We start from the raw sequence: 24,533 nt of genomic DNA, 5'->3' as shown, positions 1-24,533 counted from the left end.
CCCCGCGGCGGGGTGTGCTCCCGTTGCTCGGTCCCAGCGCCTGCCAACCTAGCAGTTCGAAAGCACATCAAAGTGCAAGTAGATAAATAGGGACTGCTTACAAGCGGGAAGGTAAACGGCGTTTCCGTGTGCTGCGCTGGCTCGCCAGAGCAGCTTCGTCACGCTGGCCACATGACCCGGAAGTGTCTTTGGACAGCGCTGGCTCCCGGCCTCTAGAGTGAGATGAGCGCACAACCCTAGAGTCTGTCAAGACTGGCCCGTACCGGCAGGGGTACCTTCACCTTTTTTACTATAACCGGAGGGATTAAAAAGGGAAAGGACACCAGGCAGTTAAGTCCAGTCATGAATGACTCTGGGGTTGCGGCACTCATCTCGCTTTACTGGCCGAGGGAGCCAACGTTTGTCCGCAGACAGTTTTTCCAGGTCATGTGGCCAGCATGACTGAGCCACTTCTGGCGAACCAGAGCAGCGCATGGAAACACTGTTTACCTTCCCGCCAGAGCGGTACCTATTTATCTACTTGCACTTTTTGGTGTGCTTTCGAACTGCTAGGTTGGCAGGAGCTGGGACCAAGCAACGGGAGCTCACCCCGTCGCAGGGATTCAAACTGCTGACCTTCCGATCGGCAAGCCCTAGGCTCAGTGGTTTAGACCACAGTGCCACCAGCATCCCTCTAAAGTAGCGGTTCTCAACCTGAGGGTCCCCAGATGTTGTTGGACTACAACGCCCATCATCCCTGAGCTCTGGCCTTGCTAGCTAGGGATGATGGGAGTTGTAGTCCAATAACATCTGGGGACCCACAGGTTGAGAACCGATGCTCTAAAGGTAAAGGACCCCTGACAGTTAAGTCCAGTAGGAGGGATTACCTTTATACAAAATCCATAATCTGTAGGAGCATTGTGGAGCTTCTTGCCTGCTACCAGTGAGAAAACGTTGCTATCTTCAAGGTCTGCTAACAACTGCAGGTGCCTTGGTTCCTATGGGAAGGGTTGCAAAGGTTAAAGATACAGTTTTAAGGCACTTCAACTGGCCCATTCCCTGAAAGTAAAAGTACAGCCATACGAGGGCAGTGAAGACACTCTAAAGGGTTATTGATACGAAAGTCAAAATGCAATTGTGCAAGACCACGAACCATTCCACATCCAACAAGAGATACAATGATTTAAAAATCTGTTTCTTTCTGCAGTGAACTGGTCTAAATACCTGTGGCATTTCACTGACAATCAATATACTAAAGCACAGTATTGGGTGCTTCATAAACTGTAGTCAGTCCGCCTCTTTTTACGTTGTATTGCACATCGCCTTCCCCATATGAAGCACATACAACTTAGAATATCTGATGAAGAGCAAAGACCTCGAAGTTCAGAAATTCAAGCCAGTGATACTGCAAAACAGGACCTGCTCTGTCATGGAATGCACACCTCCGCTTTTAGGAAAAGCTCTGAAGACCCTTTTGCCTTGGAAGTTCTTCTCTAGCATTAGCTTTTTTGTTGTTATATTATTAAACTGACAAATTGTATACCACGAGCAGCTGCAGTTTTGTTATTCTATTTGACAAGTATAACAATTCTGTCATTTTAAACAAACTGGTTTGCTTCTCAAACTACTGTATATTTTAAATTGTTGTCAGATGCCAGCAGTGGTGTCCAAACTTCTTTTTTCTTCTTTTTTTAAAAATGCTTTTTATTAATTTTTCATCAACAGAGAAAAAAAAGAGAACAAAAAACAAAATGTACAAAAATAAAACAGTCTTTTAAAATCATCATTTTATGTCATCTTCTTTACACTGTGAGTTTGCGCAGTGTGTCCAAACTTTTTTCAAAGAGGGCCAGATTTAATGAAGTGAAGGGCTGTGAAGGCCGACCAAAGAACCAAGCAAAGTTGTTGACCTTTTTAGGATTTAAGTTGTTAAGGTTTTTTTAGGATTCCCCCCCCCCCCCAGGAAACAAACTGCCACAGCACAGGGGCCAGATTAAACCAACCAGAGGACTGGATTAGGCCCCCAAAACAGACTTTGGACATGCCTGTGAGTCCAAAGGTGAATTGAAAATATGTTATAAACTCTTATCACTTTAAAATAACAGTTATGAGCAATGAATAAAATATAGATTTTTAACTTAACACTTTAACTCGAATTGAGATCATCAAGGAGTGTACCACTTTTTTTTTCAGAAGAGGCACCCTCAAAGCATAAAGCCTACCTTTGTTAAACTAACCTAAGTGAAATTACCTTTGAAGACCCTTTCGTAGAGCAGTAAAGTCCAGATCTCCTCAGGCAAGCGTACTGCTTCTTCCAAGACTTCCTCCCCTGTTCTTTCACATGCAAAAATCCTTGGATTTCAGGACAGCTATTTGAGTTTAAAAAATTCTGTTGGAGATTAAATGAAAATGCATGAGACACTAATTGGAAATTCAGGACTTGTTGGAAAAGGACCACCTTAAATTGATAGCCCAGTACTTCAATAGATATATTTGGTATTTCAGTATAATTCATTGACAGGCTAACTATGGACTAATATAGGAGATAATTACTATGATATATGGAAAAGCAGAATTTAATGAAAACAATTGGGGATTATGCAAAATAACTGAAAGATATAAGACATTAATTTACTGACTTGAGAGACCTCTGTGGGGGTAGGAGTTTGCAGTATATATCAACATGCCTAAATAGCAGAGGCTTATACAGGTTAATAAGAGTGCTATTTAAATCATTTTAAATAAGCATAAAACAACATTAGATGTAGATATAGATGCTGTGGAGGCTATGAAAAAGATGTTTAAAAATAAATGTAAAAATGTCGGTTCTTTTTAAAAAGAATGAATATTTAAGCTGAAATAACAAAAGCAGATAAAAATAAAGTGAATAGATTTTTTAAAATGAAAGCAAATCAAGGAAAAAAACAAATATGGATTTAAAATAAATAGTCTCTTTCTCTTATTATACTTCAGAAGAAATAGTAATGAACTTTGCGTGAGAAACTTCCAATAGAAAAATAGATGGGATTTTTTTAAAAAAGCAGAGAAGATACTCCTAAATTATTACTAAAACTTAATAAGAATTTAAATTGGACAGAGATTTGTAGCTGATCATGCCAAACCCAGCATAGTAAAATAGAAATGAGAATTGGAAACTTTGGTTGCAATCCAACCCTTAGATACACCTGGCTGGAACGGGGGCTGGATTCAGCAAAACCCTCCTACTCCCATGTAAGATATGTCTGCCAGAGAGAGAGATGTCCGACACAAGAAACGAGGTGCATGGCAGGAGCAGATAACACCAGAACCAAACTGGACTAAGTTAACCCATCTAAAGCGCGGTGTAACTTACACTTACACTTACACTTCTCCACAGACATCAGTAAGAAGGACCCAGTCCTCAAAACCTGCCGGTCACACCCACACTGGCTGACGATGCTCTCTGGATACAGCGCAAGTCCAACGAGCACAACTGCCACCAGGATATAGACCAGGCATGCTCCATCCTCAGTTCCCATCTTGCCTCTCATAGTGAACCATGCTGCCTGCATGGATTCCTTTGTGTAGGGACCTTTCTGTTCTTTGGTGACGTCCATAATGCTTGAGAAAGCCACTGCACTCTGCTTAAGGAGTGGGCTGACTCTGGCTCCCAGCCTGAGCCTCAAGAGATTTTGCAGCCCTAGTTAAACAACCGGGTTCTGTGAGTTTGCCACCCTCCAAAAGAATCAGCGGCTTTATCATATCCTGTTTCTGTTACCCTTCCCCCCCCATAATGGAAGTAAAAATGGTAACCTCTGAATAGGCCTAGAATATTTTAAACATAAATGCTGAGATTTATTGAAACGATAATACAGTATCTATTCAACTAGCCTTGAAGTATGCATCTGCAAACCCAAACTCATCAATGATATATTCAGTTTCTTAACATGGAAAACTACTCCCAACTCTACTTCAGCCTACCTGTAAAAGTTGTGACTGTGGAATACAGCCGTTTGACTGCTGACACCAAGCAACCATTTGTTCCGGAAAAAAGTTCTGGGGAGTGTGAGGAAGAGAGAGAGAAAAGAGACAGGGTAACATTACGGCATCAGGATGCTTCAAACCTCTTTTGTACACAGAATGAACTTCCTCTGAAGCAGGGTAGACACCTCCTATTGTCCCTGCCCACTGGTCATTCTGGAGAGGGCTGATCACAGAGTTCACCAAAATCTGGAGACCTAGCTGAATAAACTATGTCACTCACTGGTTAATATATTGATAGAATTATGGAAAAATATAACAAGACAATATTAGGTAAAGGGACCCCTGGCCATTAGGTCCAGTCGTGACCGACTCTGGGGTTGCAGCACTCATCTCGCTTTATTGGCCGAGGGAGCCAGCGTACAGCTTCCGGGTCATGTGGCCTGCATGACTAAGCCGCTTCTGGCGAACCAGAGCAGTGCATGGAAACGCCGTTTACCTTCCCGCCGGAGTGGTACCTATTTATCTACTTGCACTTTGAGGTGCTTTCGAACTGCTAGGTTGGCAGGAGCAGGGACCGAGCAGCAGGAGCTCACCCCACCAAGGGGATTCGAACCACCGACCTTCTGATCAGCAAGCCCTAGGCTCAGTGGTTTAGACCACAGCGCCACCCGTGTCCCTTAAAACAAAGATTAGTGTAAACCAAACTTCCCCAAGTGTTCAGCTCTGGAAGTCTTAATGTCTGGAAGCTACAATTAAAGACGTCTTAAGATAAAGTGTAGGGTGCCTCCCTTAATCATAACTAGCTAGCCCTCACATATCTGGGATTAGGGCTTCCAGGTCAGAGAACACAACTTTTGCAAAGGTATAAATCCATTTTAAGAGGGTAAGCGCCAGTGCTCAATGTTTTCAAGTCCAATGCGCTGCCTCCCCTTTTCTGGCACAGCACCTCACAGGACTGCATCAAATCTGGATCATGTGCAGAGGAGAATGATCAAGGATCTGGAAACCAAGCCTTATGAGGAATGGTCGAGGGAGCTGTGTATGTTTCACTTGGAGAAGAAAAGGCTGAGAGATGATATAATAGCCATCCTCAAATATCTGAAGGGCTGTCATGAAAGATGGAACAAGCTTGTTTTCTGCTGCTCCAGAGGACAGGTCCCAAAGCAATGGATTCAAGTTACAAGGAAAGAGACTGTGACTAAACATTAGGAAGACCTTTCTGACAGTAAGAGCTGTTCAGCTGTGGAATGGACTACCTCAGAAGGTGGTGGGCTCTCCTTCAAGGCAGGTTTCCAACAGAGGCCGGGTGGCCCTCTGTCAGAGGCCATCTCTAGTTGTGTTTCCGGCACTGCAGAGGATTACACTGGAGGGCTTTTGGAGACCCTTCTAATTTGAGAAGTCCAAAAGTCCCAGAACCAGTATGCCAGGCTTCCTCAACCTTGGCCCTTCAGATGTTTTTGGCCTACAACTCCCATGATCCCTAGCTAGCAGGACCAGTGGTCAGGGATGATGGGAACTGTAGTCTCAAAACATCTGGAGGGCCAAGGTTGAGGAAGCCTGCAGTATGCAAACAATGTTTGACTCCTGTGCTTTTGCCATGCAAGGGCATTTGTGCAAGGCTTGTAATGATCCCATAAATACTCAAAGGTACATCTTAAGCGATTCAAAGGTTTAATTTAACTAGGCTTAACATTTGTGGAAGAATGAGCTGAGAAACAGATAGTCCATTTGCCTCAAATGGTATTATTTGCTTCACAAATGAGGAACAAGCTTTATGATATTCAGAGCAATCATCATTTACTGCCGTTGTCAGTAAAACCATGCAGCTTGTTTTGAGGTATACAATGATGGATGATGACACAGTGAATTTATGAAATTGCCTTATACAGGGTTAGAGCATGTAATTCCGTATTCTCTGCTTTGACTGGCAGTAGCTCTCTAGGGTCTTTCCCAGCCCTCCTGAGATCCTGCTAAATGGAGAGCCAAGGATCAAACTGAGAACCTCTTGTGTTCAAAGAAGGTACTTAACAAATGAGCAATGCCGGAAGAAATGGGTGGGTGCCTCTTCACGAGACTATCTTCTGCAGGTATCTTCAGAGGGCGTGGGAATCCACAGGGAGTTAGCATTCCTTATTACTACTATTTTTTCTGCTGGCATTTATTCTACATATACAGTGGTACCTCGGGTTACATACGCTTCAGGTTACACATGCTTCAGGTTACAGACTCTGCTAACCCAGAAATAGTACCTCGGGTTAAGAACTTTGCTTCAGGATGAGAACAGAAATCGTGCTCTGGCAGCGCGGCGGCAGCGGGAGGCCCCATTAGCTAAAGTGGTGCTTCAGGTTAAGAACGGACCTCCGGAACGAATTAAGTACTTAACCTGAGGTACCACTGTATGTTGTAAGAATCTTTCATATTATTGCTATGATACCATCTAGTGTTTTAAAACCCAATCCAAATTATACAGTGTAGAAGGCACATGGAGAAGACATCCCCCCAGACCACAGACATTATGAAAAAACAACAGGATACTCACCACAGGATTCTTAAAAAATTCATATTTTGCATAGTTCTTCCTGAACAAAAATTTACTTTCACTTCCCATTGTAGACTCAACTTGAACAACAGGTTCATGATCTTCTAAGCACCTCTCTAAGAACAGAAAATAAAATATAATATTTCGAATTAGTAAACAGTGGAAGCAGGTTTGTGCTCCTGTGTCTGCGCGCACATGCAAACCCAGCACATATAAATAAAGGACATGGACTGTGTGCCCAAGAATGCAGCAAACATTCCCTTCCGGCTGTAAACTAAAGAAGATTGGTATGTCCATTACTGATCTTTCCACTGAGTAGTTGCTGATAAATTTCTAAGAAATGCCAAGGTTTCCCAGAATATACTGGGGAAACCACTGTTCTAAAACAGGCCACTACCTCAAATGTTAGGAGCCATCCAATATCACACAAGTGGTCCTCCCCGTCTCTCCTTCCAAGGAAAGTATTACCGTATTTTTTGCTCTATAGGACGCACCGGACCATAGGACGTACCTTGTTTTAGAGGGGGAGAACAAGAAAAATAAATAAATCTCCCCCTCTCTGCTCAGCGCCCCATCAGCGAAGCGGCAGGAGAAACGGAGCCCCTTCCATTTCTCCTCCTGCTTTGCTGAAGGGGCGCTGCGCAAAGAGGGGGAGATTTTTTTTTCTTGTTGTCCCCCTCTAAAACAAGGTGCGTCCTGTGCGTTCAAGTGCGTTCTGTGAGTTCAACTGTACTGCCCCCTGAGCTTGTGGGCCTCAAAGACCAGGTCGGGGAGCAGCACAAAGGCGGCGCGCCACCTTCCCTCTGCCCCCCAAGCATGTGGGGCTGGCGGTGGGGGGAAACGCTGCTTTCCCCCACCGCCAGCCTCAAAGATCCCTGAAGCCTTCGGAGCGCAGCGAGAGTTCCCGCTGTGCTCCACAGGCTTCGGGTTCCTTTTGCTGAAGCCGGGAGAGCAAGACTCTCCCGGCTTCAGCGAAAGGAACCTGAAGCCTCCAGAACGCAGTGGGAACTCACGCTGCGCTCCGAAGGTTTCAGGCGGCTATCCCTGAAGCCTGGAGAGCGAGAGGGGTTGGTGCGCACTGACCCCTCTCACTCTCCAGGCTTCAGCGATAGCAACGTGGAGCACGGAGGGAGCGCTCCCTCTACGCTTCGGAGGCTTTGCGTTGCTATCACTGAAGCCAAGGAGCCTGCATTCGCCCCATAGGACGCACACACATTTCCCCTTAATTTTTGGAGGGGGAAAAGTGCGTCCTATAGAGCAAAAAATACAGTAATTCAGGAAGGCCCAAAAACTTCTGCATAACAATGGGGTTATGAGTGCTGTTACATATTATTTAATATTGCAGAAGAAATAGCCAAGTTTGGTAGTCAATGTGCGAGTAAATGGGGTTACTCTTCTAACCACAGTTAAGAGGTGTATGTCAGCTGGGGGCCGGGTGGGGCAGGATCTGGATAAGGCCAGGTGCAGACATCACATCCAGCATTCTGTTTCCTACATTGACCAGCCAGATGTCTCTGCAAAACCCATGAGCAGAGCAGCCCTCCACCGCAATGCTCCCTAGCTTCTGCTTCAGAACTCTGGGGATTTCTAATAGGAATCATGACTAGCAGCTGACAGATTTCCCTTACTTAAAGATGTCTATGGGACGCGGGTGGCGCTGTGGGTTAAATCACAGAGCCTAGGGCTTGCAGATCAGCAGGTCGGCGGTTTGAATCCCCGTGACGGGGTGAGCTCCCGTTGTTTGGTCCCAGCTCCTGCCCACCTAGCAGTTCAAAAGCACATCAAAGTGCAAGCAGATAAATAGGTACTGCTCCAGCGGGAAGGTAAATGGCGTTTCCGTGCGGTGCTCTGGTTCGCCAGAAGCGGCTTAGTCATGCTGGCCACATGACCCGGAAGTTGTACACCGACTCCCTCGGTGAATAAAGTGAGATGAGCGCCGCAACTCCAGTGTCATCTGCGTCTGGACCTAATGGTCAGGGGTCCCTTTACAGATGTCTAGTTCTCTTTATAAATGGCCATTGCCACATCTAGTAGTAGCAAACTTCATGAAATATATTAAGCATTGTATGATGTATTTTTTGTCTGACCATCTTCTCCTGCCATTCAGTTTAACTGGCTGACAGTTAACCCAAGATCTAGCATAATAAGGGAGGGCAAAAAACTTCTATCAACTTTCTCTATATCGTGCATGAATCCATCATATCCTTTTAGCCCCGCATTCTCTTCTCAAAGTAAGAAAAACCCTTCTGTAGTGAAGGACCTCCAGCTTCCTGATTGCTTTTTCTGCTTTATTCTGCATGTTCAGCAACAATACAGTGGTACCTCGGTTTATGAACTTAATCCGTTCCAAAAGTCCGTTCTTAAACCAAAACCGTTCTTAAACTGAGATGTGCATTCCCTAATGAGGCCTCCTGCCGCTGGTGCCCTTCCTCAGTTCAGCTTCCATTCTTAGACCGAGGTAAAGTTTGCAAACTGGGACACTACTTCCGGTTTTGCGGAGTTTGTAAACCGAATCGTTCATAAACAGGGCTGTTCTTAAACCGAGGTACCAATGTATACTTCTTGAAATACCACAATATTGCAAGTGTGGCCAGCATTCCCTCCAACAGTCAACTTAAGTTGTAGAGATCTACCAATTTGAAAGGAAAATGGGGCCACATAAAATAAGGGTTGTTTCTACACATTCAGAGAACACCCTAGGTCTGAAGAAATATAAATTATATTAAAATTATAAATTAAAAGAAAAATGCATTTAAAAAACAATGAAAAGAAAACAGAGCTGGAACATAAACATAGATGGACTTATTTCCCACTCATATAAAAGGAAACCCCAGAAGCTAAATGTAAAGAAATGAATGAGAATGGAGCTAGAAAACACATTAAAATCCCAGTCTATCAAATACAATGAATGAATGAATGAATGAATGAATGAATGAATGAATGATATGGAGTGTGCCAGCTCTGCTGGTGTCCAGCGCCTCTGTACGAAGTACCCTTGGCAATGTGCATCCCCAACCCTGCAAACTGGCATCTGTTGTGATCAAAGTTCATTGAGGATCATGAAAAGGAGTTCCCTTCTGAAGACTGAATTCCACTGTCCACCATCTCATGGACAACTTGAGCAGAGGAGATAACCTGAGCACCTTGCGATGGTGTTGCGTTGCAAACAGGGTATGGGAATGAAGCTTCAAAATTGTTGGTGGGAGCCCTACTAAAAAATACAGCTAAATAATTGCCATTAGAACTTCCCAGGGCCCTAGTACTTCTGATTCTAAAGGAATCAATGTCCCAGTTTAAATGCAATGCTAAGATAAAGCAAGGCTTAGTGTGAACGAACAAATGCGCAAGTTCCCAGAGGGAGGATCGTAAGAGCTGCACCTTGTTCAATAAAATTCGGAAAGTATTCCCATTTGGAATTCTCCCTACTTTTCTGCTTGCCTCATCTAAAAAAAGATGTTGTGGAGCTGGAAAAGGTTCAGAAAGGGGCAACCAAAACCATCAAGGGCTCAGAGCAATACCCCATGAGGAATGGCTGCAGCATTTGGGGCTCTTTGATTTAGAAAAAAGGCAAGTAAAAAGGGACATGATCAGAAGTGTATAAAATTGCACATGTTGTGGGAAAAGTGGAGAGAGAGAGTGCTCTCATTTACATGTTGTGCAAATCCTGGATCTACAACAAAATGGATTTCAACTAAATTCAGAATGCAGCTGAAGCAAAATACTGACTGATAAGCATAATGTTCCTTTCCCATCATTGTGAATTACCAAGTTATTTGTGTATGTAAACAGAAGCTTTTGATTTCCTCATCAGCCTGCTGCCTAATTCATTCAGCGATGTCACACTGCAGAGTTTGACAGCACAATTAGTCACCATGGAAGCTATTGTGATGTCACAGACACTGAATTGTGGCATCATTGAAAGAATCTGGCAGAAGGAGGATATTGGACACAAAGGACAAAAGCCTCTGTTTACACAGCACCTTGGTAATCTTGGATGGGAAAGGCCCTATAAAATGAGGACCTAGAATTTTAAAGTGAGAATCGGTTAAAAGAACATCGTTCAAAATGTTTTTCTGTTTTCTTCCATATGTCTTTGGCAAGTCTACAAGTCTCTTTCAAAAATGTACTACTTTGCAAGAAAAAGTTAACTTTTTAAAGTGAAATCACATTGACATTTAAGACTTCACAAATATGATAAATGCCGCCCATAAAATATCTCTGATCAAAGGGACTCTTGTTATTTAAAAATATGTTTTTAGATTGCTGACACTCATAACTCCCACCAACACCATGCCTTCTTTTACTGCCTCTGAACAACATCCATCAAAATGAAATTCGCTGTTAATGCCTTACTACATGGGCACATTACTCAGGAACCTTTTTGGAGTGGAGAGGATTATACAGCGCAACACACCACTAACAAATCTGAAAGAAAGGATACAGGAAGAGAGAGACAGAGAGGCAGCGTCCAGTTTCCAGGTATATACCATTAAACCAGTTCCACATAGTTCTCCCGCACCAACTGTGTAACCATGGCTTCTTAATTCCAGCAAGAGTTGCTGCCTGGAAGGGAGAGTGTCAAGGCTTATGCAAGAACTTCCATGCTGCAGCATGATGTGCTGCTGCCATTTCCACCTTCCTGAAACAAAGTCCAAGGAAGCATCTCTCCCTGTGTGGGGCTTTCTTAAGTAGACAGCCATGGCAGGGTGCTCGAGACCCAAGCCTGGGGACCGGCTGAGCTGTCTAGGACAGGGGTAAGCAAACTTTTTCAGCAGGAGGCCAGTCCACTGTCCCTCAGTGGGGGGCCAGACTATATTTTGGGGAGGGAATGATGCAAGAGCACCACAAGCCCCAGTGGCTGCGGGACGATGAAGGGCGAGCGAAAGGGCTCCGGAGAGGGACTGCTTAAAATGGTGGCTGCTCAAGCGCTGCTGCTGGCACCAACGAAGCCCAGCCCCCTTCCTCCTCTAGGCAGGGCAGGGAGAAGCCAGGAGGAGGGAGGGAGGAGAAGGCACCGCTGCCGCCGTGTGAGGGAGAGGGAAAGAACGTGCGCGCTGGCAATCCACGCAGCGATTCCCGGACTGTCCACGGGCCGGATCCAGAAGGCAATTGGGCCTGATCCGGCCCGTGGGCCTTAGTTTGCCTACCTATGGTCTAGGACATCAAATTCTCTTCTGGGAGTCCATCTATATTTGCATAAACTGTTCATTTGCCAAAGTCACACACAAAACCATCAGTGTACAGTATTACAAAGAATGCCCAGATACATTTTGTGCATGTCTCCCTCCACAAGAGTTACATACACAATCAGTGAATATTGTCACCTAATGTCACTCTGTTCACGCTCTATATTTAGGTGGCATTCATAACAATTATCTGGGATCCTCAAAATTTACATGTGAATGTCAATATCTGCCAGGTATTTGTTACCCTCTATTACAGATAAATTAAAATCAACATAAACCCAAGCTCAAATATATTGCATCTTAATTGTTGCACCAAGTGTTCACCTATAACAGACAGAAATCCATTCGTAATATTTAAAGCAGATCACCTGGAAAAAGTGGGCCGATTTATTGCTCAGTGCTGGATATTACACTTTAAGATAACTTCCTTCCCTACCTAATCCTAGGAGAGGGTGATGTTCCACTAGGGTCCAGCTGTTATCATCCACACAATGACTTTTGTAAACGAGCAACTGGCAGAGGTCCCGGGCTGTCATATCCGCTAGGATCTCGACCACTTTGCATGTTCCGTCTTCTGTAAAGACTTTTATATCCTGCAATACAAAAAATATATATGCCTTTAAAATAGCAATAAAAACATTTTTAAAAAGAAACTGATGACTTCTACGTGGTCAGTACTGTTTATATTCTGCACTACAGTAGTAAAGTTCTGTGCCAAGGTGCAACCCAAATTCTGCCAACTAAGCATAATCTGAAAGATTTTTACTCTGGGAAGAGGCAAGGAGTTTTGAAGGACACTGGAACCTTATTCGTGTGCACATGCAGACACACGAACAGTGTGTTCGTTTAAGTGCATCTCTACCCATATCAACTAGATAGAGAAAAAACACATATTCTGCGCTTCTGTGCTCCCACAAAATCACAATCTGTACTTGATGCTTCTTGAATTCCCAGGCTCCGGAAACACAATTTATTTTGCAATATTGTTGGTCTTCTCCAGGAAGGTTGGACAGAGGGGACACAGATAGATAACGCACTACGCCAGCAAAAATACATCATAGTAGTACTAATTAAAAAATTAATATATATCCTACACCAGGGCTTCAGAAACAATTTTGTTTCGTTTTGGTTTCTCGGAGGGGTGAGAGAGGTGCTAATCTCACAGCGTCCAGGATAGGTCCTTCTTTTAGTGTGCAGTAAAACTCAGCGGAAAATCTGTCCTTTGAAAATATGGTTATCTCGTGGGCGTTTAAAATCAAAAGATTCATTATGAGCATTATTCACACACACTTCCCTCAACCCCCTTCCCCGGATTCCAGTATTCTTTTGCAACTAAATATAGACACACTGTATAGGCTCTAAGTATTAATAAGGAAATAATATAGTTAGCAAGCTCTCTATGACCCTCACAGTTAGACGGACGATTCCTTATTACAGCTTTATATTACTTCAATAGCATTAACTCTGCAAAAAAAGTGTTTCCCAAATGCAGAGCACCAAGATTTAACCCTGTGTTAACCTAACGTTTAAGAGGCACATTCTAGTTCCCAGGAAAACAAAATAATTTCTTTTTGGGGAGGGGGGGATGGAATGAGGTAATGAGATGGTGGGAGAGAGAAATAATCTTACCTCAACAGCATGAAAAAGGCAGTAGTCAGAAGAACAAGATGGCATATTTAAAATATAGGTAATCTCTTTCGGAAAGAGTTTGCCCTTTACCTCTCCTGCAACCTGTTGCCACTCCAACAGGTTGCTTTGCAATTTCAGCAGATCACTGTACCCGAGTCGGTCACAGAGTTCCTCCGTCAAAATGTGCACCCTTTCCTGGAGGAAGGCAGGCAACTCTCCCAGAGCGTCATTCAAAGGGTGACGCACCATCTTTTAAGGTACGGAATCAAACCACCCTGGAGAGACCAATCCCAGCCCTTCCTGAGACTGATGTGATCCTGGCCCTCGCAACCCATAGACTTCCAAATTATGCTCCCCAGAAAAAATTTAAAAAGAAAAAGATATTGCTTTTGTGCCCCCACCCACATGCATTAAAAAAAGAGGTGCCAGAACATCACGCAGGAACCCAGAAGCCACTTTCCGTTACTACAAAAGTTCACAAGGGGAAAAGAGCCGTTCTAAAGCCCAAACCGAGCCTGCTCCGTGGACTGGCAGTTCCTTTGCCGAATCATTTGCAACAGCTCAGCTAGCAGGAAGAAAGCACTTGAACTTCCCCAAAGCTGGCTGCTGCAGCAGCGACCCCTTCTCTCCCGCTTGCAGTCTCCCCCCCCCCTTCCCCCCATTGCACCCTTTAAGCCCAGCGCCGGCCTCTGAGGGCTCGAGGAGCTTTTGCTATTACTGTTTTTACTGAAAGATTTTCATGGATAGCGAAGGTACATGCAAAGTCTCTCTCAAGGAGCTTTTGTAAAACAGGCAGCCAATAAAGCAGGTGGGAACGTCACCTGAACAGGGCCAGGTCTGTGCTACGGTTGAGCCGGCCGGCCCCTCTGTTTAAAGGAGGGGAGGTTGTAACCTTCACCTGCCCCTCCTTGATAAGGGTATCCTGTTAAAGGGATCTGGGGGTGTCCTGTCCGAAGCCTGGGTGTGGGCTAGGGCCATGCCACGAGCCCAACGGGGACCCCTCAGGTTGCCTCTATTTGATGTAAGTCATAGGGCTCCCCCTTCTGGTGGCTTACCCTTATTTTGACTCCCTGCAGGTGGGCGGGAGTCAAGATATAGCCTGGTTTCACCCAGTGCCTAAGCCAAACCCTCACATCTGTAACCAATAAAGTTGTGGCCTCTTTTAGCCCATAATCCAAAATACAGTCATACCTCTTGTTACGTTTGCTTCAGGTTAAATCTTTTCAGGTTGCGTCCCGCGGCGACCCGGAAGTACCGGAAAGGGTTACTTCTGGGTTTCACTGCTCGCGCATGCGCAGACGCTCAAAATGACATCACACGCATGCGCAGAAGCCACGAATTGCGACCCGCGCGCAGATGTGGGTTGCATTCTGCTCATGTTGCGAATGGGGCTCCAGAACGGATCCCGTTTGCAACCAGAGGTACCACTTTACTCAGTACAGTGGTGTGTTTATTAATCAATTAATTTATTAATCAATTATCATGGTGTGTTTATTAATCAATGAGGAACTACAGGGCACGGGGCCTTGGCATACAAGTCCGCTCACCTTCAAGGGCATCTGCACTCTCTTGCTGACCCGGTTCAGGGGCGGGAGATTGAATCCCAGCCACGTCACCCCCGCCGGGCCAATTTTTGCAGGAGTTCCCGCCGTGCTCTGAAGGCTTGTGGATAGCCGCCTGAAGCCTGGAGGGCGAGAGGGATTGGTGCACAGTTTTCCCTCTCTGTGCAGCGCCCCTTCAGCGAAGCGGGAGGAAAATGGAAGAGGTACTGAAGGGGCACTGAGCAGAGAGGGGGAGAATTCCCCACCCTGTTCTCCCCCTCCTATGGTCCGGTGCGTCCCATAGATCGAAAAATATGGTACCTGTGAGAAGCTCCAAGGCAACTTAAGCCTTTTTTCTCAATTTGACTTGTTTCTAAGCAACAGATTTTTTCAACACAAAAGCACTGCCTGCGACTGCATTGGCAATGTGCAATACCTAACTTTAAAAAATAGGGTTGCCAACTTTTCAACCAACTTCTGTAGCTGTTTGAGTGTGCAGTTGTAGCTGTTATAGGTCAAGTCTAAGTGTGGCTACATCTGAAGGTACAGTGGTGCCCCGCAAGACAAATGCCTCGCAAGACGGAAAACTCGCTAGACGAAAGAGTTTTCCGTTTTGGAGGTGCTTCGCAAAACGAATTTCCTATGGGCTTGCTTCGCAAGACGACAATGTCTTGCGAGTTCCTGCTGGTTTTTTTCCCTCCCCCCCCTTTTTCTATGCCGCTAAGCCGCTTATCAGCTGATCCGATCAGCAGATAAGCCGCTAAAAGCCGCTAATAGCGCTAATCCGCTAATCCTTCAATGGGCTTGCTTCGCAAGACAAAAAAACCACTAGACGAAGAGAATCACAGAACGGATTCTTTTCGTCTTGCGAGGCACCACTGTATCAGCAAGGGATACTCTTATTTTGTTGTGTTGCAACAAAGCTTCACCTGCCATTTCCCGCAGAACAAACTGCTGTTAACAGCAGAATAACAAGACAGAAGTTTTTCCAGGCTAGTAAGGAATCCTATAACAACAACAACAATTTCAGTTTAGTTTTGCTAGAGGCTACAGCAGCAGCAACAGCTACAACAACATATATTTCAGTTTAATTCTGCCAGAGCTGAAACTGTGACTTAACGGCACAGTGGATGACGGGAGCCAAAAGCCTCTGCTAAGAAAACCTCAGAAAAAACAAATTTATCTCGAATAAACATTGATTGCAGGAAGTTTTCTCAAGAACACGCTTCAAGTGGAAAGGAAAGGGGAGCGAGTTTAAGAATTAATCACAAATTTATTCCAGAAATCATATTTAAAGGACCTCTCGATAAACGAGACACAGGTGCAGGAGCCAATTGCTTTTAACAATGACTCAAAAAGTTTTCCAAGTTACATCAGCCGCACGAGGCACCCTCTATTCAACATTAAGGGTGAGAATGTTCAGCCAATCAGAGCACCAGATTGGCTGAACATTCAGTACTCCAGCACACAAAAAGGACCCGATAACACTGCTCCGTTGGCAGGGTAGGAATTTGCTATTTTATTATTTTGAAGAGAGACTTAAAATGACATTTAGTACAATGGTTTCATGTCACCAGTTTTAAGTTATAAAGTTGTGAATACTCACCTACTTAATAAATTCATCCATGCTTAGGTGCCCAATTTAATGGATTATTAAAAATGGCAAGTCTGATACCATGTCCAGGCTTGGTGCTGGAATCGCAAGGCCATTATGCAAATCTATGCCAAGACAGCACTTGCAGTACCGTTCTGGTCACGTCACCTCAAAAGGGACATTTGGGAGAAGGAAACCGTTCAGAAAAGGGCAACCAGGAGTGTCAGGGAACTGACATCGGAGCAGAGTGGAGAGGCGAGGCTCCCAGATTCTGCAGGAGAGGGAACGAGTAAGGGAAGAGAGAGGACGTCCTCTGGGGAAGGAAGTCCAGGTGACACCAGGAAGAAGGGAGAGGCAGAGAGCACTTCGGAGGGGAGGCTCCGAGACTCTTCCAGTGAAGTCAGTGAGGAGAGTGGAGGACCACCGCTTGGCACGCCCACTCTGCGCAGAAGGCTTCCGCGCAGAGAGGCGAGGCGAAGGTTGTCCGTTAAGGAATTCTTATGCTGGAGGAAATTTAGGAGACACCCGCTGACGGATTCTGCTAGCGACCGAGCAGCAGCGCAGAAAGGCTGCTCTGCCGGGGAAAGATGCAACCACCCCAAACAGTTGGGAACGGCTGGAGGTTTACACACAAGCAACCCCAATTCCCATGATAAGGGGGATCAGAAAAAGCCCTGTACCCAGAAGATTATGCCAACTGCTGCTCATAACCAATACACCTTCTGGGGAGCAAGGTGATCAAGTTAAGGGGCAGCAAAGTGCCAAGAGGCAACAGGTCCAGAAGAAGAGATCTCAGTAACAACTCACTTTTTAGGTCCCCAATTTCCAGTGGTTGCTTGTCCTTCAACTGCTGCAGTTAGCTCTCAAGAACTGTAAAAGGTAAAGGGACCCCTGACCGTTAGGTCCAGTCGTCACCGACTCTGGGGTTGCGGCGCTCATCTCGCTTTATTGGCCGAGGGAGCCAGCGTACAGCTTCCGGGTCATGTGGCCAGCATGACTAAGCTGCTTTCTGGCAAAAACCAGAGCAGCGCCGGAGCAGTACCTATTTATCTACTTGCACTTCGACGTGCTTTTGAACTGCTAGGTTGGCAGGAGCTGGGACTTAAAAATGACAGTAACAGCCAATGGCAACCAATGAGTTTCATAGCCAAGTTGAAACCAGACCTCAACACTCTGCCCACTTCAGCAGACTGGCTCAACATGCAATTGTGAACATAATAGGCATGCAAGCTTCATCTTCTACTTGAAGTACAGTGGAACCTCGGTTTTTGAACATAATCCGTTCCCGATGTGTGTTTGGACTTCCGAAACGTTTGAAAAACAAGGATCAAAGGGCTGTCAGCAAGTTCCATCGAGAAAAATGGAAAAACGTGCCTCAGAAACCATTCGACTTCCAAGGTGCGTTCAAAAAACAGAAGCATTCACTTCCGGGTTTTCTGTGTTCGGCTTCCGAGACGTTCAGCAGCCGAGACGTTCGAAAACCAAGGTTTGACTGTATTTCAGAACAGTTACAGCATCCAGTAACACCACCGGCAGCAGGAGATGTACAGTAGCTTGGTCAACGGCAAAGTAGGTAAAACGTTTGCTGCCATCTTTCTCCTTTCCTTGATACTGCCCCCCTTCCCACCCCCAAAGGAGGAGGGAATCTAGACCATCCCTGGAGGAGGACATGGGATCCACCAGCCCTCTGCAGATTTGCAACAGCTGGCCTGATACCAGACTTTTGGGTGGGTTGGGGAGGTTAAAAGGGGGGAGGTTATTTATTTATTTATTTATTGTTTGCTAATTAGTGGGTGGAAGTATTATTTATTATCTGAGTATAATATTATTTGTTATTATTTATATGGAGGGTGGGTTGTGTTTGTTTCGCTCTCCCCTTTTTTCTTCGCTTATGGTAGTCTGTGTACAGCTGTAAGTCACTTGGGTGACAAGCGACTAATAAGTCAAACAAACAAACAAACAAACAAACAAACATGAAACAAAGGAAGCCCTGATCGGCTTTGTATTCAGCAGACTGAAACGGAGAATTGCTTTACAAGAGTTGATCCAAGGAACAAGGGCACAAACATTAGCACAAACAGCTTTGAGGAGGTGTATCTGAAGAAGTGTGCATGCACACGAAAGCTCATACCAAGAACTAACTTAGTTGGTCTTTAAGGTGCTACTGGAAAGAATTTTTTTATTTTAGCTTTGAGGAGGGTTTGGTACGTGAAACAACTATCTGCACATTTTCCAGAGGTGTATAAAGAGCAATTGCAAGACCTTTTCTATTTTTACAGCTGGAACCTTCGTTGACTCACACAAGATGCTTTCAACTAATATCCTTTGGCACAGCAGGCACCTACATGTAACTGCTGGAAATTTTGCATCCAAAGTATTTGTACACAACTAGAAATTACAGCTTACATTACGGGTTAGATTTTAGTTTATACCCATAGGAGACAAGCGCAAATGTATCCCTATCGTGTTTTATGACTTTCTTGATATTATATGTGAGCTGGAACTGGTCTGTGACCGAAATAATAAATTCATTCATTCATTCATAAGAGAAAATCAAACTTAGGTTATGGTATCACAGCTGCCTACTGTGGAAACAAGATTTATCTTCGGCCCAGTATACCTGAAGGAGCGTCTCCACCCCCCATCAGCCCGGACACTGAGGTCCAGCACCGAGGGCCTTCTGGCAGTTCCCTCCCTGCGAGAAGTGAGGTTACAGGGAACCAGACAGGGGGCCTTCTCAGTAGTGGCGCCCACCCTGTGGAATGCCCTCCCATCAGATGTCAAGGAAATAAACAACTATCTTACTTTTAGAAGACACCTGAAGGCAGTCCTGTTTAGGGAATGTTTTAATGTTTGATGTTTTACCATGTTTTTAATATTCTGCTGGGAGCCGCCCAGTGTGGCTGGGGAAACCCAGCCAGATGGGCAGGGTATAAATAGCTTATTTATTATTATTATTATTATTACAGTGGTGCCCCGCAAGACGAATGCCTCGCAAGACGGAAAACTCGCTAGACGAAAGAGTTTTCCGTTTTGGAGGTGCTTCGCAAAACGAATCTCCTATGGGCTTGCTTCGCAAGACGACAATGTCTTGCAAGTTCCTGCTGGTTTTTTTTCCTTCCCCCCCTTTTTCTAAGCCGCTAAGCCGCTTATCAGCTGATCCGATCAGCAGATAAGCCGCTAAAAGCCGCTAATAGCGCTAATCCGTCAATGGGCTTGCTTCGCAAGACGAAAAAACCGCTAGACGAAGAGAATCACAGAACGGATTCTTTTCGTCTTGCGAGGCACCACTGTATTATTATTATTATTATTATTATTTGCAGTTGTCATTGACACATTTTGTGGACAAATTGTGTAGCTGTCTGTCCCATTTTACCATTCATCGCCACCGCCACCCTCAAATTTTGAGGGCAGGAGTAAAGGCCCTGAGCTCAGAAAGCAGGAATCTCAAATATAGGCTATGTGTTTCTGTATGTCGGATGGGTAATCCCCGGCCCTGCAGATGTTATGGGGTTCCTAAGTTCCACCAGCCAAGGTAATGGCAGCGGAAACCCAACACCACCTGGAAGGGCATGGATTAGCCATCCCTGCTTGGAAGGTACAGGAAGCAGCTTTTCAACTCCACCCAAGCTTCATGACTCGAGTTCTTCACCAAACTCTTTGTTGTGCTAAACTGTTATATAAAAAAACCCCTCCATTACATGAAGGACCTTTCTCCATTTCACTCACCTCAAAGGAAGCTGCCTGCTGCCTCCCACCCAGCACAGAGAGCACCAACATTACATCACTACGAAAAACTCTCCATGGAGCCATGTCAGTCCAATTACCAGTGAGTCCTGCTCTTTCCCGACGCATCAAATATTTGACCACCCCAGTTGTTGTCCTGCCTGACCTTACTCGGGTCTCCTTCTACAATGTCTACCAGTTTTTCAGGCTGCCCTCAGCTGGCTTCCTTTCCAGCCCTGCAAATTCCACAACAGAGGAGAGCTTTGTTTTAGGAGGTTCACATTCACAGCTTTGTCTGCTGCCACAAAACGATCCCTCAAGCTGCAGATCAAGCTTTCCAGCAGCTTACACATTCTTCAAGAGCTAGATTTCTTGTGCATACAGATCACTTTTTACAGGACCCACCCTAAAGAGCTGCTCTTATATACATATTGCACAGCTCTAACACGCTCTGTTTTTATTTGGATAGTTGAGTTTAAATAATTAAATGTTACTCTTGCAACTAAACTGAAGTCCTATTTTAAGAAACATACTCTGTGAAGACAGAGCACCCAGACAGTTAATTATTTCACATTACTTTCATTAGCTGTCAATGCATAAAACAATGAGTTTTTCAGTTAACACAATGGTTTAGGAAAAACTTACTTTAGTCAGACAATAAGTTTATAGCCAGTATTTTAAACACATTTTGATTGTGGGACCATCATTTTAATCCAGAAAGAAAACTAAAAGGTATAAACAAGTAGATTACTAATGAGTTAATAACATCAATTAGAGCTTTAGAATGGAAAATAAAAAGTTATTATTTCCAAGTTATATTTTGCAAGTAGAATATCTGTGGTTAAAATGTGTATTCTTCTGAAAATAAACTTTACAGAGCCTAAGCTGGTGATTTGGCAGTGATTAATAATAACTTTATATGGAATATTAAAAATTCAGTAATAGAAGCCAAAATAATTTAAACCAACTAAAATGAAGGAGGGTTGTCGTTTCCTGATTTGAGAGTTATTGTCGGGCAAACTGTCTGGTTTGAATTGCTGAATGGTATTATCAACCAGGTAAGGGGAGAAAAAAACTAGAGAAATGCTCTGTGGAATCCCCCCCCCAAACACATTCTGTGACAATGTCCACTCACCCCTCCCAAGAGGCGGCAGGGTTTGCGACACCGTGCGGGGTTACCTGGCCAGGTGCCACTCACCTGGCTACAGGGTGGCCGTCACTCTACCCCCATCTTGGCAAGACAATGGGCTGCCAGCTGGGGGTGGGGTGAGGCCTCTTCCCCCGGCAGCGGGGGTTGTATTGGGGGCCGTGGGGGTGGTTGTTGTTGTCGTCGTCATTGACACAAAGGTTAGAAAACTGGAGGAAGAGTCCCAACAGTGTTTTTCTAACTTTAGGAGGATATGGGAGAAACCAAACTGTGCCCATCAGTCCCATCTCCTGTAATATGTCATCCATTTTAACAAAAATGGGAATATAGGGTGATTTGCTAACTGGGATGGAGGAGAGCTGGAAAAGCGGGTTGATTTGCTAACTGGATTGGAAACCAGAAGAAAAAAAAGATCCATAAGCCAAATAAGGGAACGTTTGGGTGAAATCAAATTCATATTATATGGCTTTCAAATTGGAGATTTTTAAAATGGTTGTGAACTCGTAGAGAAGGACTAAGGCAGTTAAATAACTTTGTACAATGGTACCTCCGGCTGCGGATAGGATCCGTCCCGGAGCTCCGGTTGGATCCTGAGGTTTCCGCAACCGGAGGGACTGCTTCTGCGCATGTGCGCAGGGTGGTAGAGCGCTTCTACACATTCACGCGGCATGGTAGAGCACTTCTGCGCATGCGCGTGGGATGAAACCCAGAAAAATACTTCCATGTTTGCCGCGTTCGCATCCTGAAGGATACGCAACTGGAGGTGTGCGTTTCCAGAGGTACCACTGTACTCATATCTTCAATATTGTACCATTAGAAAAGATAAATTACAACTGCTTTCCGCCATTATTATTTTTCTCTCCAAGGAACAGTACATTTTCAATACATTCATCACAGGGCACAGTGACCCGACTCATATGCTGTGTGCATGTTTGCTCAGAAGCCAAAGCCAACTGCAGGTTCCTCCCAGCTGCAAAGCCCATTACCAACTTCATGTAAAAACCATGCTGTTTCCCACATGAAAGCGACTTCCGTGTAGGAAATCGGTAACAAGCAAAGGGGTCTTCAAAAAGCAATCTGATGGGATCACCAGAAATGGCCTTGGTAGTAAGAGTGGCATTTGGACACAAAACGGAGCCGCGATTTCATGCTGCGTGGACATAGGCCTAAATAAGCCTGAGCGAGGGGTCAGGGTCATGCGCTCCCACCCCCCTCATCCTATTGTGTGGCCGGGAGAAGTTTGTAAGAATTTACCGTATTTTTCGCCCTATAGGACGCACCGGCCCATAGGACGCACCTAATTTTTTTGGGGGGGGGGAATAAAGGGGAAAAAATTATTTCCCCCCCAGGCGCGGGGCTGGGGAAGCCCGAGCTTCCCCCGACCCCAGCCCCCAGAACATGCAGCTCTCCGCAAGCATAGGAGCCCAGCGCCGGGCACCCACAGCTTGCAGAGAGATGCGCGTAGCTCAGCCTGGGCGCGCTGCGCCTCCGCGTTGTCCCCTGAGCTTGTGGGGCTGGCGGTGGGGCTCTCCAGGCTTCAGCGAAAGCCTGCATTCGCCCCATAGGACGCACACACATTTCCCCTCCATTTTTGGAGGGGGAAAAGTGTGTCCTATAGGACGAAAAATACGGTAGTTTCATTTTTAAAGAATCCCATCCAAGGAAGATTTACATTCAAACAAGGGTTCTGGTTTAAAACGAACATTGGGTAGTTTTAAAAGTTAGCATCATAACCCATGAGCTGGGGCTGATTTGTTTTAAAATTTACCAATTTGTATGGGGGGGGAAACGTGAAAGACGTTATTTATCCGACACTGTTCAATAAAAACCCAATTAGTTCACAATTATATTGGAGGTTTTTATGCTGAAGATATTTCTCACTGGCTAGAATGCCTCACAGCTCCCTTCCTCCTGATGCTACCCTTTTCTTCTTTAATTTCTATGACAAGGAAAGACCAAAAAAATCCCTTCTAATTTAATTGCATGGCTGTATTAAATGCTTTTTAAAAAGTAATGCAGCTACTGTAGAAACAACATTAAGTCAGCAAGATGGCAGGTAAGAGCTCTGGATATGCCATATAAATCCAGTCACCGATAACTCCAAGCAACTTTTTGGTATTCCAAAATAAATGAGTCATTGCCTACAGTACTAAAAGTCAAAGAACAAACTTGGATTTCTTCATTCACTAGAACAGCCTCCTGTATGCAGAAGGATTTTGATGTGCTTTGTACGGACAAGACTTTTTTTAAAAAAAAAAGCTCTGAAGTCTGTAGACCGTGTTACTTACAAGTCTTTACACTACTCGTGGGAAATAAGTTGTATTTTTAGTAAAACATTACATTTCTCCTCTTCTTGATGTGATTAAGGTGCCAGTTCCAAAACACCAAAATCAAAAACTCAGTATGATAAAAACTGTGTATCTGAAGAAGTGTGCATGCACACGAAAGCTCATAGCAAGAACTAACTTAGTTGGTCTTTAAGGTGCTACTGGAAGGAATTTTTTTATTTTGACTATGGCAGACCAACACGGCTACCTATCTGTAACTATGATAAAAACAGTCAACCATTCTAAAAAATGCAACAGAAAAGACAAATCTCACCTGTTTATTTGCAGGCTGATTCTGAGGTAGAGATCCAGGGGCCAAGACAGGTGAGCTTGTGGGGCTGCAAAGCTCAGGAAAAGGGTTCGGTATGGCAGGCAAAGAGGATGTTCTGAACTGTTCCTCCTCTTGAAGGCGTCTGCAGAACAAAAGAAGGCTTTCAGGTCGGTACCTGGTCATAGAATCATAGAGTTGGAAGAGACCACAAGGGCCATCGAGTCCAACCCCCTGCCACCCCCTGTCAGTATTAGCCTCAGTTAAAGTTGGTGCAGATGTAACCTTAAGTTTTGGTTAAAGATGCCATGGCAGGGGGTAGGGAGGGAAAATCATGTTTCAGGTGGGAGGGCAGGGAAGCACACGGACATCTATCTGAAACTCAGGAAATGCTGTGCAAAATATTATTTAATTTATATACTACGGCTTCTAAGGCCAAGGACTGGTTCGATTATTCCTGTACAAAACCACTAAAATAAGACAGTACTCGTCCCATTGAACACAGATAGCAACTGAAGCAGAGGGGAAATGTCGTTCGCTTAGTTCTATTATCAGAATCCAGGACTATGTTTTTTTCTATTGAGCTACGCTGGCTCGCCATGTTGGTTTGCTCCAGAACTCTTAAGAGGAAGGC

The 24,533-nt window shown here is 44.8% G+C and overlaps 1 protein-coding gene and 1 long non-coding RNA gene across 5 annotated transcripts in view; one reads left to right on the top strand and one right to left on the bottom strand.

Annotated features, from left to right (window-relative positions):
- Positions 1-24,533, bottom strand: part of GRB10 (growth factor receptor bound protein 10) — a 91,932-nt gene that overhangs the window by 17,088 nt on the left and 50,311 nt on the right. For all 4 annotated transcript variants that reach the window (XM_081166434.1, XM_081166437.1, XM_081166436.1 and 1 more), the window contains 6 exons: positions 23,906-24,044; positions 12,104-12,260; positions 6,482-6,597; positions 3,940-4,014; positions 2,231-2,368; positions 867-977 (listed from right to left, as the gene is read on the bottom strand). In XM_081166434.1, coding sequence (XP_081022560.1) covers positions 867-977; positions 2,231-2,368; positions 3,940-4,014; positions 6,482-6,597; positions 12,104-12,260; positions 23,906-24,044 — 736 coding nt within the window. The remainder of the gene's footprint in view (positions 1-866; positions 978-2,230; positions 2,369-3,939; positions 4,015-6,481; positions 6,598-12,103; positions 12,261-23,905; positions 24,045-24,533) is intronic.
- On the top strand, positions 8,367-14,476 carry LOC308571420. The gene is made up of 2 exons (XR_014001410.1): positions 8,367-11,235; positions 13,417-14,476. It is a non-coding gene; the product is annotated as an uncharacterized lncRNA (long non-coding RNA).

The sequence above is a fragment of the Podarcis bocagei genome (genome assembly GCF_964188305.1).
Source record: "Podarcis bocagei genome assembly, chromosome: 13".
In the NCBI taxonomy this organism is placed as follows: Eukaryota; Metazoa; Chordata; class Lepidosauria; order Squamata; family Lacertidae; genus Podarcis; species Podarcis bocagei.
The sequence above is the reverse complement of the archived record's forward strand: the minus strand, read 5'-3'. Positions and strand labels throughout refer to the sequence as shown.